This window comes from Engystomops pustulosus, chromosome 8 (assembly GCF_040894005.1).
Source record: "Engystomops pustulosus chromosome 8, aEngPut4.maternal, whole genome shotgun sequence".
Taxonomy (NCBI): Eukaryota; Metazoa; Chordata; class Amphibia; order Anura; family Leptodactylidae; genus Engystomops; species Engystomops pustulosus.
In genome coordinates, this window is record NC_092418.1 from 121425648 (window position 1) to 121439902 (window position 14255).

At 39.4% G+C, this 14255-nt stretch overlaps 2 protein-coding genes across 2 annotated transcripts in view; one reads left to right on the forward strand and one right to left on the reverse strand.

Annotated features, from left to right (window-relative positions):
• The window catches only part of LOC140076192 (uncharacterized), a 54540-nt gene extending 41761 nt beyond the window's left edge, over positions 1-12779 (forward strand). The window contains exons 4-5 of the mRNA XM_072122706.1: positions 11500-12141; positions 12310-12779. Of these exons, the coding sequence (XP_071978807.1) occupies positions 11500-12141; positions 12310-12779 (1112 nt within the window). The remainder of the gene's footprint in view (positions 1-11499; positions 12142-12309) is intronic.
• On the reverse strand, positions 1725-6833 carry LOC140075543 (uncharacterized). Its single transcript, XM_072121623.1, has 4 exons — positions 6804-6833; positions 4627-4869; positions 3833-4473; positions 1725-2016 (listed from the first exon to the last, which is right to left on the reverse strand). Exons 1-4 carry the CDS (start codon positions 6831-6833, stop codon positions 1725-1727), a joined length of 1206 nt encoding a protein of 401 aa, XP_071977724.1.
• Positions 12780-14255: the final 1476 nt, after the last annotated feature.

Here is a 14255-nt window from a genome sequence, read left to right on the forward strand (position 1 = left end):
CTTTACTAGGAAAAATGTCCCCATGTGATTCCCTACTGATTCCACATCCTGAACAATAGGGAATGCAAATCCATGCAGACAGGACGACTCCAATGATCATGTGACTGCCCTGTCCTGGAAATGGCTTCATGGAGCAGAGAATTATACAATAAAGTAATATTTACATCCATGTTAGATGACTTTGCTTAGGAAAATAAATATGGACATTAACATCCAATGTATTATAATTTATATCTACCATCCTGCTGCGTCTGACCAGAAGATTGCGTGAGAGTAATGGTCAGAGCTGAGATTCTGATGTGTCTATATTTATATATATATATATATGATTAGGATGCATATACATGAACACAGCTAAGCTTCCATATTTTATGCTAATGAAGTGCCGTATCATCTTACCCCAGTCATTTATCTTATCCTCAGAATACATGTAGAAGGACAAGGACATTCCATGATGTTATTGAAGCACTCAGGGAGGGGGGGGGGGAGGCATTTATTATGTTCATTTACCACACAGACCATCACAGTCCACCAGGGCTTTTTGTTCCATAAAAACTTTCTTTATTTTGGCATCATATTAATCCAAAGCGTTACTGACATATATAGCATCTTTAGTCATGGATAACAGAGTATAAAATGAGAACCAATTTTACATAGCACATAATGAACACCTCACAGAAAAAGGGGGGCGTGATCCTAAAAAGTCATGTGTCTGTGACATCACAATAGCGTTGCAATCATGTGATCGGAAACATTCAATGCAATAATATTTATAATTAAAACATTGTATTTGCATATACATAGAGAACAAGAAATCCACATTTCATCACGGAAAATCAATGCATATTCGGCCACAGGTATTCTGAATTGTTCTGGAAAACAGCCCCAATTGTGATATAGATATGTATACATAAGCAAAATTGGAAAACAAAAACAATTTTTTTACATTTCAAAACATTACTAAATACATTGAGGATGAAGACCACAGAATCCTAACAACAGACAATATGATCCATTAATGATAATGTAAAATTAATTATTTTCATCCTACATATAAAATGTTACAAGCAGTGCACATAATGAATCACATTGCAACTATTGCATGTAAGATGTTGTTTGATGTAAAAAGTTTTGTTACATGAAGCGTCATTAAAGGATTTTGTAGGTGTAATAAAGGTACATGTACGGCAATGTCCTAAGCCACATCTATAAAACCCCTGGTATGTAACCAGGTTTTCTGTCTAGTGTTATCTCTAATCAATGATGGTGACGTTGCCGGGGTGCATCCCCTTTTGGGAACCCCCCTACACCCATCTTTTAAAATGTTTTCCATCTTAAGGTATTTTAGTACTATAAGTTTGATTCTATAGAACTGTGGAATAACTGTAGAGACACAACAGGTGTATTATTGTTGAGGCAATTTTTTGTGCAATAATTGGAGGTTTTCTTTCGGAGTAAGGTATTTTGCGATCCTTGTGTGCAGCAATATCCTCAGCCCTGGTCAGAGACCATTGGGGGGTAACCCTGATTTTTTAATATTTATGAAATCTCTGTAGATGCCTTGTGAAAATCAGAAATTTCACAAAAATTTCTCCTACTTCCGATCAAATAGCCAAACCAAATAACCTTAGTTGTTTGTATTGGATGTTGACTCTTGTAGTAAAGTATGGTGTTTCCCACAGTCGGTTTCCTGAAACTGCTAGTGATGAAAATATGGCCCACTGTCACTGCAATCTTAAGTCAAAGAAGATGATTTCGGTGGAATGAGTGTAGTGCGGGAATCTAGAGTTAAATTCATTCTGATTGATGTAATGCATGAATGAGGGTATGGCAGATACATCGCCCCTCCAAATCAGGAGGAGGTCATCGATGTACCTGCCATACCACTCAATGTTGTCCAAAAAGCCGTTTCCCTCAGTGTACACAAACTGGAACTCCCACCAAGACATGACCAGGTTAGCCAATGAGGGCGAATATTTGTCCCCCAGTGGTTCCCCCTGGATCTGTAAATAATATCTACCAGAAAACATAAAATAATTATGTGACAGGAGATGGTAAGTGACCTGCAAGATGAATTCCTTTAAATCAGCAGTATAATGACTATAGCTGCCCAGATGACACTCCAAAGCCTTGAGTGCAACTGCATAAGGAATGGAGGTGTAGACACATCACAACCCAACCCTGTAGAGTAATCTGACCAGACATATTTATCCAAAACTCTCAGGACATCCAATGAGTCCTGTAGATAACCAGGTGGTTGTAATCAGCCATTCACATAATCTTTCATTAACTGAGCCAATGCCCGAAATAACGGGTCTCATGGGGTTAAGGAAGACCCATTTATGTGTTTTGGGTAAACCATGTATGATGGAAATAATGGGCTCACACAATGGGCTTTAAACAATCCGGTTGGGTTGTGTGGCAGTTCTCTGTGCACCTTAACATCTGAAAGCATAGACATCATTTCAGAGCAATACATGTCTATATCCAAAAGAACCACCGTACCCTTTATCCAACATCTTTATAATTACATTAGAGCAATCTCTAAGTTCAGACAGAGATGTGAAGTGCCTTTTGGACAGATTTCTTTTATGGAAGGAAAACTCCTCATTATGTGGAGTAGATAAATCTTGTTTAATTCTGTTTTGAAACGTATCCATAGAGGGTGTACGTGATTGTGATGGATAAAAGAACCGGTTGCTGACATTGAGGTCCTTGGACTGGTCAAAAAGTTGCCATCCGTAGCCTGAGATGTGTCCAGCAGCATCAAATTCATTATAGTAAGTGGCTCACCAAAGCTGAAATCACCAAAAATATTATTACAAATAATTGTTCATTGCAGACAGGAGTAACTTGTGTGACCATGGATTGTTCATCAGAAGGAAAATGTCTTTTTATCGGTAAATTGCTGACAAACTTATTAATGCCACAAATAGAAAATAAATCAATTTGTGACATTAATAAGTTTGTCCGCAATTTAACGATAAAAGAACACCTGTTTTTCTTTCACTGACCTGGAATAACTTATCTCATGCCGCTATGAGCGGGTTGGGGGGGGGGTTACTCAATAACCTGGTCCTTGTTCCTGGAGGAAGGAACCCTCACTGCAAACTTTGATAAGAGCAGGAAAAGAGCAGGACAGCTTCAGACGAGTAAAAGAGGGAAAGAGGGGCAGGGGGGCAGGGCCAAAGAAGGGGCGGGGCCAGCACAATGAGCTTCCCAATTCAGACAGGAAGCAGCGCACTGAGTGACGAGGGCAGCACTGACGGCCCTGATCGGTGCGTGTTTCAGGGAAGGTTTTCTGCCTTCCTCAGCTGGCTGCGCCTCTCTGCAGGTGGTGGGGTGTATATTCTGGGAACTGGATGAAAGATACGGGGCTCGTGCCCTGGAAACTTTGACATTGCGATGCCTCTGGCTCTAACCCATCATAAATATGGCGCAGCAAGACAGAGAATAAGATCTGCTGAAAAAAACTGAAGAAAAGCCAATAATAAATTCCCCCGTGTTCACACTCAGGCAGAACATCAGCTGCTCCTTTATCCGAGCTACCCCCCATTTTTCTCTCTTATTCTGATTGCGTTACATAATTGTACAAGTTCTCTAATTCAATCTGAAGTTTATTGGTTATTGCATCTCATACAACTCAACATCAAACTCAATTACAAATGCAGATGTTCAATAAGAACAAGACTTCTCCCCTTGTGGCTCCTCTCATATGTAAAAAAAAGGAAAATGTTTGCCACATTCTTAACTTTAAAATGTTATTTTTTCCTGTGTGAGAGACGTGTTTAGAGATGGGATTTAATTGCAAAACATTTGTCACATTGTTTACACAAACTGCTTCTCCCCTGTGTGAATTCTCTCATGTTTATCAAGATCTGATTTCCTAATAAAACATTTTTCACATTCTGAACATGAAAACTGCTTCTCCCCTGTGTGAATTCTCTCGTGTTTAACAAGATCTGATTTTTGAATAAAACTTTTCACACATTCTGAACATGAAAACGGTTTCTCCCCTGTGTGAATTCTCTCATGTTTAACAAGATCTGATTTCCTAATAAAACATTTGCCACATTCTGAACATGAAAACGGTTTCTCCCCTGTGTGAATTCTCTCGTGCTGAACAAGATCTGATTTTTGAATAAAACTTTTCCCACATTCTGAACATGAAAACGGTTTCTCCCCTGTGTGAATTCTCTCATGTTTAACAAGATGAGATTTTTTAAAAAAACATTTGTCACATTCTGAACATGAAAACGGCTTCTCCCCTGTGTGAATTCTCTCATGTTCAATAAGTTTTGATTTCTGACAAAAACATTTGCCACATTCTGAACATGAAAATGGCTTCTCCCCTGTGTGAATTCTCTCATGTTTAACAAGATCTGATTTCTGACAAAAACATTTGCTACATTCTGAACATGAAAACGGCTTCTCCCCTGTGTGAATCCTCTCATGTTTAACAAGATCTGATTTCTGACGAACACATTTGCCACATTCTGAACAGGAAAACGGTTTCTCCCCTGTGTGAATTCTCTCGTGCTGAACAAGTTCTGATTTATGACGAAAACGTTTGCCACATTCTGAACATGAAAATGGCTTCTCCCCTGTGTGAATTCTCTCATGTACAAGAAGATTTGATTTTTCAATAAAACATTTGTCACATTCCGAACAAGAGAACGGCTTCTCCCCTGTGTGAATTTTCTTATGCTTAACAAGATTTGATTTTTGAGAAAAACATTTCCCACATTCTGAACATGAAAACGGTTTCTCCCCTGTGTGAATTCTCTCGTGCTGAACTAGATCTGATTTTTGAATAAAGCATTTGCCACATTCTGAACATGAATAAAGCTTCTCCCCTGTGTGAATTCTCTCATGTTTAACAAGTTTTGATTTCTTAATAAAACATTTGCCACATTCTGAACATGAAAACGGCTTCTCCCCTGTGTGAATTTTCTGATGTGTGAGGAGATTCCATTTAATAGTAAAACATTTGTCACATTTAGAACAAGAAAATGTCTTCCTGGTTGCAGCTCTTAGATGCTCGGCTTCTCTGTGGTGGCTCCTTTTTGGACTTTTAGTCTGTGTTGTATCAGAAGAAGTGTCCAATGTAATAGAATCAGATGATAGATTGTTGCGGTGAAGGTCTGAGGGTAAATCCTTTCTGCTGTTGTTTTCTATACATGTATCTTGTGTGATCCCACAATCATCAGCTTTAATATCTGAAGATATCAGATGTTCCTCAGAGCCACAAGTAACGTCATCTACAATATAAGGTTAAATAACAGGTTGATCAATAACAAAGTAAATAAATCTGTAATGATATAAATATTTATAACATTTTATATATCATATCTCACCCTCCAAGATAAATCAAACAAGTCCAAAACCAGGGGAAAAAGAGACAGACAAATGTCCAGACTAAAGATGAATGATCCCTATTTTGTACATATGTGAAGCTTTTGTATTTCAATACATGTACATCTTTGCACCCCCACACTTGTACATGACTGTACCCCTACTCCAGTACTTGACTGTACCCCTACACCTGTACATGATTACACCCCTACACCTGTACATGATTACACCCCTACACCTGTACATGACTGTACACCTACACCTGTACATGACTGCACCCCCACACCTGTACATGACTGCACCCCTACACCTGTACATGACTACACCCCTACATCTGTACATGACTGAACCCCTACACCTGTACAGGACTGTACCCCAACTCCTGTACATGACTGCACCCCTACACCTGTACATGACTGCACCCCTACACCTGTACATGACTACACCCCTACATCTGTACATGACTGAACCCCTACACCTGTACATGACTGTACCCCTAGATCTGTACATGACTGCACCCCTACACCTGTACATGACTGCACCCCTACATCTGTACATGACTGCACCCCTACACCTGTACATGACTGCACCCCTACACCTGTACATGACTGCACCCCTACATCTGTACATGACTGCACCCCTACACCTGTACATGACTGCACCCCTACACCTGTACATGACTGTACCCCTACAGCTGTACATGACTGCACCCCTACACCTGTACATGACTGCACCCCTACACCTGTACATGACTGTACCCCTACATTTCTGCACCTCTTTACTCCTATTGCTGCATTTTTATTTTTATGCAGTTGAGATGCATTTTTTACTGCAAACTGTGAATGTACAATGAAAATCATGCATTCGGTAAAAAGCACAATGGGGGTCTTCATTATCGACTTTCATAAGGGCCCACAATTTGGGCGCCGTTAGGGAATCCACCTCTTTTCCAAAATGTTTTGGCGCACAATTAGAGCTGCAGAAAACTGGTCTAAGGAGTCCTATTGGCTTCAGATTTATGACACCGAAGGGCACATTCTTCACAAATCTGCCACACCCTGCGGGCGCTCACTTTTCTTACACTGAGTGCACCAGTTTTTTCTGGTGAACTCAGTTTAACGGGTGAGCAACAGATTCATGTCAGACTTCCGTGTCACAATCCTTTTACAAACACTTCAGTAATACAAGTGCAATCGCTATGAACTCCCGAGACCAGCTTTTAGCTGCAATAATTTTGCGCCAAAAATTTTACCCAATAGAGACGGAAATATCTCAGATTCACAAGCAGTGCCACAATTTTGCGCCCATAAATAGAACAAGTCATGAGAGTCAGATAAACACCAATATTGTGGAGGCACTATCACTATTTTTCCGTTTGAAAGGCTTTATAAATGTCCCCTATTTTGTGGTAGTGGATATAGGCAGAAATAATGTGGTAGAGTACTCACCATCCTGGGGGTCCCTGGCACCAGCGTCATGTCCTCCTTCCCAGGTTCCCTCCTCTGCACATATCTGGACCTGCTCTCTCTCCATTCTGTGTCTCAGACCCTCAGTCCAAGCTCCTCCAGTAAGATCTTCCACCAAGAAGTTCTCCTCATGTGAGTTGTGCTTGGGTTTCTTATACCTCTTGGTCTGCCCCCTTTTGTCCCTTTGTCTTGTCCCCCATGTAAATGAAGGGTGTTGGTCCCACTTCCTTATCAGCCAGGCTGATTGTTTAAGAGTGCTTTGTTTTAAGTGTTCTCCTTTGTTATGGGTTTATTATCCCTTCCCACCAAAGAAAGGCCAGGATGTGTCTTTCTGATGAAACTAGATAACTTCATTTGCAAATCTTTACCATGTGAAATGTCGCCCTGTGATTCCCTAGTGATTCCACATCCTGAACAATAGGGAATGCAAATCCATGCAGACAAGGCGTCTCCAATGACCATGGGACTGCCCTGTCCTGGAAATGGCTTCATGGAGCAGAAGAATATTATACAATCAAGTGCTTTTTATGTCCAATCAAATATTGAGATATGTTTTTATTTTTTAAATAATTTTAGTAAACATTTTTAGAATTTCTTTCCAGTCACAAAATCAGTATTGGTGCTGTATAGTAAACTTTTGTTAGTAACATTTGTATTTCAAACTGCTGCTTTTTTATAACTATATAATACAGTCAAGTACAAACTATGATTGGCATTGCCAACATTATTACTACAAAATATTGTAAAACTTTTAATTTCTTATATGACTTTTTAATTCTTCAATATATTTGTCATGTCTTAACTCTTAAACAATGGCAAAGTGACAAAGACTCTTTTTCCGAGTTTACATTATCTAAAATAAAACATTATCACTAGAGATGAGCAAACATACTCGTCCGAGCTTGATGCTCGTTCGAGCATTAGCGTACTCGAAACTGCTCGTTGCTCTGACGAATACTTCGCCCGCTCGAGAAAATGGCATCTCCCGCCGTTTTGCTTTTTGGCGGCCAGAAACAGAGCCAATCACAAGCCAAGAGACTCTGCACTCCACCCAGCATGACGTGGTACCCTTACACGTCGATAGCAGTGGTTGGCTGGCCAGATCAGGTGACCCTGGAATAGACTAGCCCCTGCCCGCGCTGCTCGGATCATTCTGTGTCTGGATGCCGCTAGGTAGAGAGCTGCTGCTGGTCAGGGAAAGCGTTAGGGTGTTCTATTAGAATAGTGTTAGGCAGAAGTGATTCTACAAGAACCCAACAGCCCTTCTTAGGGCTACAATAACGTTATACTTTTTTTTTTTTTATTTGCTTGTGGCTGGGCTTGCTGGCACTAGTAGTGCAGCTAGTACCATATTGTGAGGAATTTGCAGGGGGACTTGCTACTGTTGTGTTTAGCTCTTAGTGACACACATATTCACCTCAAACACCGAAGTGGGACAATCTATTAGGGGTTTGAGTAGAATTAGGCAGAGTCTGCTGATTTTTTTTTTTTTTTTTAGCTGTATTTCATTTTATAGCTCAAACTCATCTTGCAAAGCAGTGTGCTCTCATTGTAGACTACAAAATAGCCATAGGAGAACCCCAACGGCTTACTTAGGCCTACAATAGTGTTATATTTTCCTTTTTTTTGTTTGCTTGTGGCTGGGCTTGCTGGCACTAGTAGTGCAGCTAGTACCATACTGTGAGGAATCTGCTGGGAGACCTGCGACCGTTGTGTTTAGCTCTTAGTGACACGCATATCCACCTCAAACACCGAAGTGGGACAATTTATTAGGGGTTTGATTAGAATTAGGCAGAGTCTGCTGATTTATTTATTTTTTACCTTTATTTCATTTTATAGCTCAAACTCATCTTGCAAAGCAGTGTGCTTTCATTGTAGGCTACAAAATAGCCATAGGAGAACCCCAACGGCTTACTTAGGCCTACAATAGCGTTATATTTTCCTTTTTTTTGTTTGCTTGTGGCTGGTCTTGCTGGCATTAGTAGTGCAGCTAGTACCATATTGTGAGGAATTTGCTGGGAGACCTGCGACCGTTGTGTTTAGCTCTTAGTGACACGCATATCCACCTCAAACACCGAAGTGGGACAATTTATTAGGGGTTTGAGTAGAATTAGGCAGAGTCTGCTGATTTATTTTTTTTTTACCTTTATTTCATTTTATAGCTCAAAGTCATCAGACACAGCACAAAATCCAGTTGTGTGCTGTCAGTGTAGGTTAGAATTTCTCCATTTCCTACACATCTTGTATCCTAATAATTGTACACAATCTTCTGGTCAGACGCAGTAGAATGGTAAATATAAATTATAATACATGGGATGTGGATGTCATATTCACATTCCAGGAGCAGAATCTTCTAACGTGGATGTAAATATCACTTTATTGTATATTTCTATGCTCCATGAAGCCATTTCCAGGACAGGTGAGTCACATGGTCTGCATGAATTTGCATTCACTATTGTTCAGGATGTGGAATCCGTAGGGAATCACAGGGGGACATTTGGCCTAGTAAAGATTTACAAATGAAGTTATCTAGTTTCATCAGAAAGACACATCCTGGCCTTTCATTGGTGGGAAGGGATGATAAACCCATAACAAAGGAGAACAATCAGAGTGTCATAAACAATCAGCCTGGCTGATAAGGAAGTGGGACCAACACCCTTCATTTACATGGGGGAGGTTGTTGAGACAAGAGGGGGAAGACCAGGGGGTATTAGAGACCCAAGCACAACTCACATGGGAGAACATCTTGGTGGAAGATCTTACTGGAGGAGCCTAACTGAGAGATTGTGAATGGAGAAAGAGCAGGTCCACGTTTGTGCAGAGGATGGAGCCTGGGAAGAAGGACATGACGCTGGTGCCAGGGACCCCCAGGATGGTGAGTACTGACAGCCTTCATTGCTTTCTAGAACTGATTTTTCCTCTGTCGCATTATTTCTGCCTATATCCACTTCCAAATAGGAGGCATTTATGTAGCCTTTCAAACTGAAAAATGGTGGTGTTTTTTTTCTTTCGTTGCTGTGCCTCTTGCACCTAATTTATGCAGTTTGGGCGCCACAATATTGGTGTTTATCTGACACTCATGACTTGTTCTTTTTTGGGGCGCAAAATTGTGGCACCACTTGTGAATCTGAGATATTTCCGTCTCTTCTATATTTGTGACGTGTTTTTGGGTACAATTTTTGGCGCAAAATTATAGCAGCTAAAAGCTGGTCTAGGGAGTTCATACCAATTACACTTGTGTTTGAAGTGTTTGTGACAGGATTGTGACACAATACTATTTCCAGAAAGGGACCTTATGGTGAATATCCGCACTAGCGGCCTCATTTATGTCAGAAGTCTGACATAAATGTGTTGCTCACCCTTTAAAGTGAGTGCACCAGAAAAAACTGGTGCACTCAGCGAGAATAAAGTGAGCGCCGGCAGGGTGCGCCAGATTTGTGAAGACTGTGCTTCTGTCTTCCTAAATCTTTAGCCAATAGAACTCCTTAGACCAGTTTTCTGCAGCTCTAATTGTGCGCCAATAAACATGTTGGAAAACTGTTTATAAAAACATGAAAAAAATGCATCTCAACTGCATAAAAATAAAAATTCTGAAATATAAAAGTATAGAGGTGCAGAAATGTAGGGGTACAGTCATATATAGGTATAGCTGTGCAGTTATGTAAATCTAAAGTGGTGCACTGATATGAATGTATAGGGGTACAGGTAGGTAGAGGAACCTATATGAATATGAACAAATGAACAAAATAGGGGTCATTCATCTTGTGTCTTTTTCTGTTTTCGGATTTGTTTGATGTATCTTAGAGGGTGATATATCAGGCAGCTGAGTTTTTGTGACTTTTTTTTTTAAGTTGTAAAAAAGTTGCAAATTCTTCTGCAACCTCTTCTAAGCTTCTTCCTACGCCTACTCAGGACTGCAGTTTATTTGCCTCAAAGTTGCAACTTCTTACAGCGATTTGCACCATATTTGAGACCTTGTATATGTCCACATCTGGATTCTAAAGCTATATCAGATGCTAGACTAAAAAAATCTGTTGCTGTGGACTTTGCTAAGTGAGTGGATTTGCTTATTTTGGTGCAAACATGCAAATGCTTCCAAAAAAGTTGCAAATATAGGAGAGAATAAAAATAAAATCCTAAGATAAATGACCCCTAATGCGACAGATGTTTTACTCTGTTTTAATCTACGTTTTACTGAGAATTCACACAGGAGAGAAGCTGTTTTTGTGTTCACAGTGTGACATCAGAAATGGTTAAAAATAAAACAAGTTGGCAATTTATGCAAAAATTTTATGAATATTTATATCATTACAGATTTTATTAACTTTGTTATTGATCAACTTGTTATTCCCGGCAGATGACGTAACTTGTGGCTCAGAGGAACATCTGCTATATTCCGATATTAAAGCTGATGAATGTGGGATCACACAAGATACATGTATAGAAAACAACAGCAGAAAGGATTTACCCTCAGACCTTCACCGCAACAATCTATCATCTGATCCTATTACATTGGGCATCTATTGTGATACATCACAGACTAAAAGTCCAAAAAGGAGCCACCACAGAGAAGCCGAGCATCTAAGAACTGCAACCAGGAAGACATTTTCATGTTCTAAATGTGACAAATGTTTTACTCATAAATGGAATCTCCTCACACATCAGAAAATTCATACAGGAGAGAAGCCATTTTCATGTTCAGAATGTGGCAAATGTTTTCGTCAGAAATCACATCTTATTATGCATAAGAAAATTCACACAGGGGAGAAGACGTTCTCTTGTTCAGAATGTGACAAATGTTTTTCTCAAAAATCAAATCTTCTTGAACATGAGAGAATTCACACAGGGGAGAAGCCATTTTCATGTCCAGAATGTGGGAAATGTTTTATTCAAAAATCAGATCTTGTGAAACATGAGAGAATTCACACAGGAGAGAAGCCATTTTCATGTTCAGAATGTGGAAAATGTTTTACTCAAAAGTCAAGTCTTGTTAAACATCAGAGAATTCACACAGGAGAGAAGCCATTTTCATGTTCAGAATGTGGAAAATGTTTTACTCAAAAGTCAAGTCTTGTTGAACATAAGAGAAGTCACACAGGAGAGAAACCATTTTCATGTTCAGAATGTGGCAAATGTTTTCGTCAGAAATCAGTTCTTCTGAAACATGAGAGAAATCACACAGGGGAGAAACCGTTTTCATGTTCAGAATGTGACAAATGTTTTAGTCAGAAATCCTATCTTGTTAAACATGAGAGAGTTCACACAGGGGAGAAGCCTTTTTCATGTTCAGAATGTGGGAAATGTTTTACTCAAAAATTAAGTCTTGTTGAACATGAGAGAATTCACACAGGGGAGAAGCCTTTTTCATGTTCAGGATGTGGAAAATGTTTTACTCATAAATCACATCTTGTTAAACATGAGAGAATTCACACAGGGGAGAAACCGTTTTCATGTTCAGAATGTGGGAAAAGTTTTATTCAAAAATCAGATCTTGTTCAGCACGAGAGAATTCACACTGGGGAGAAACCGTTTGTATGTTCAGAATGTGGGAAATGTTTTATTCAAAAATCAAATCTTGTTCAGCATAAGAGAATTCACACAGGGGAGAAGCCGTTTTCATGTTCAGAATGTGACAAATGTTTTTCTCATAAATCTCATCTTGTTAAACATGAGAGAATTCACACAGGGGAGAAACCGTTTTCATGTTCAGAATGTGGGAAAAGTTTTATTCAAAAATCAGATCTTGTTCAGCACGAGAGAATTCACACAGGGGAGAAACCGTTTTCATGTTCAGAATGTGGAAAATGTTTTATTAGGAAATCAGATCTTGTTAAACACGAGAGAATTCACACAGGGGAGAAGCCGTTTTCATGTTCAGAATGTGGAAAATGTTTTATTAGGAAATCAGATCTTGTTAAACATGAGAGAATTCACACAGGGGAGAAGTGGTTTATGTAAACAATGTGACAAATGTTTTGCAATGAAATCCCATCTCTAAACAGGTCTCTCACACAGGAAAAAAAAACATTTTAATGTTAAGAATGTAGCAAACATTTTCCTTTTTTTACATATGAGAGGAGCCACAAGGGGAGAAGTCTTGTACTTATTGAACATCTGCATTTGTAATTGAGTTTGATGTTGTGTTGTATGAGATGCAATAACCAATAAACTTCAGATTGGATTAGAGAACTTGTACAATTATATAACACAATCAGAATAAGAGAGAAAAATGGGGAGGAGCTCGTATAAAGGAGCAGCTGATGTTCTGCCTGAGTGGGAACACAAGGGAATTTATTATTGGCTTTTCTTCAGTTTTTTGGCAGATCTTAGTCTCTGTTTTGCTGCCCCATATTTATGATGTGTTAGAATCACGTACACCCTCTATGGATACGTTTCAAAACAGAATTAAACAAGATTTATCTACTCCACATAATGAGGAGTTTTCCTTCCATAAAAGAAATCTGTCCAAAAGACACTTCACATCTCTGTCTGAACTTAGAGATTGCTCTAATGTAATGATAAAGATGTTGGATAAAGGGGGTACGGTGGTTCTTTTGGATAAAGACATGTATTTCTCTAAAATGATGTCCATGCTTTCAGATGTAGTACATGCAGGTGCACAGAGAACTGCCATACAACCCAACTGGATTGTTTAAAGCCCATTGTATGAGCCCATTATTGCAGGTCACTTACCATCTCATGTCACATAATTATTTTATGTTTTCTGGTAGATATTATTTACAGATCCAGGGAGAACCACTGGGGGACAAATATTCGCCCTCATTGGCTAACCTGGTCATGTCTTGGTGGGAGTTCCAGTTTGGGACCAGTGGTGGGACCAGGTGAGAGTCTCCTTTATCATCTTATACATCTTCTCCTACCGACTTTAACGAAATATGATGTCCAAGTTTTAAAGCTGCCAAAATAAAGAAAGTTTTTATGAAACAAAGAGCCATGGTGGAGTGAGCTGGTCTGTGTGGTAAATGAACATAATAAATGCCCCCCCCCGAGTGCCTCAATAACATCATGAAATGTCCTTGGCCTTCTACATGTATTCTGAGGACAAGATAAATTACTGGGGTAAGATGATATGGCACTTCTTTAGCATAAAATATGGAAGCTTAGCTGTGTTCATGTATGTGCATCCTAATCATATATATATATAATTATACACACATCAGAATATCAGCTCTGACCATTACTCTCACGCAATCTCCTGGTCAGACGCAGCAGGATGGTAGATATAAATTTTATTACCTTGGATGTTGATGTCCATATTTATTTTCCTAAGCAAAGTCTTCTAATATGGATGTAAATAACACCTTATTGTATAATATGTTCCTGCTCCATGACACATGGACACTGTCACATGGTCATTGGAGACGCCTTGTCTGCATGGATTTGCATTCCCTATTGTTCAGTATGTGGAATCAG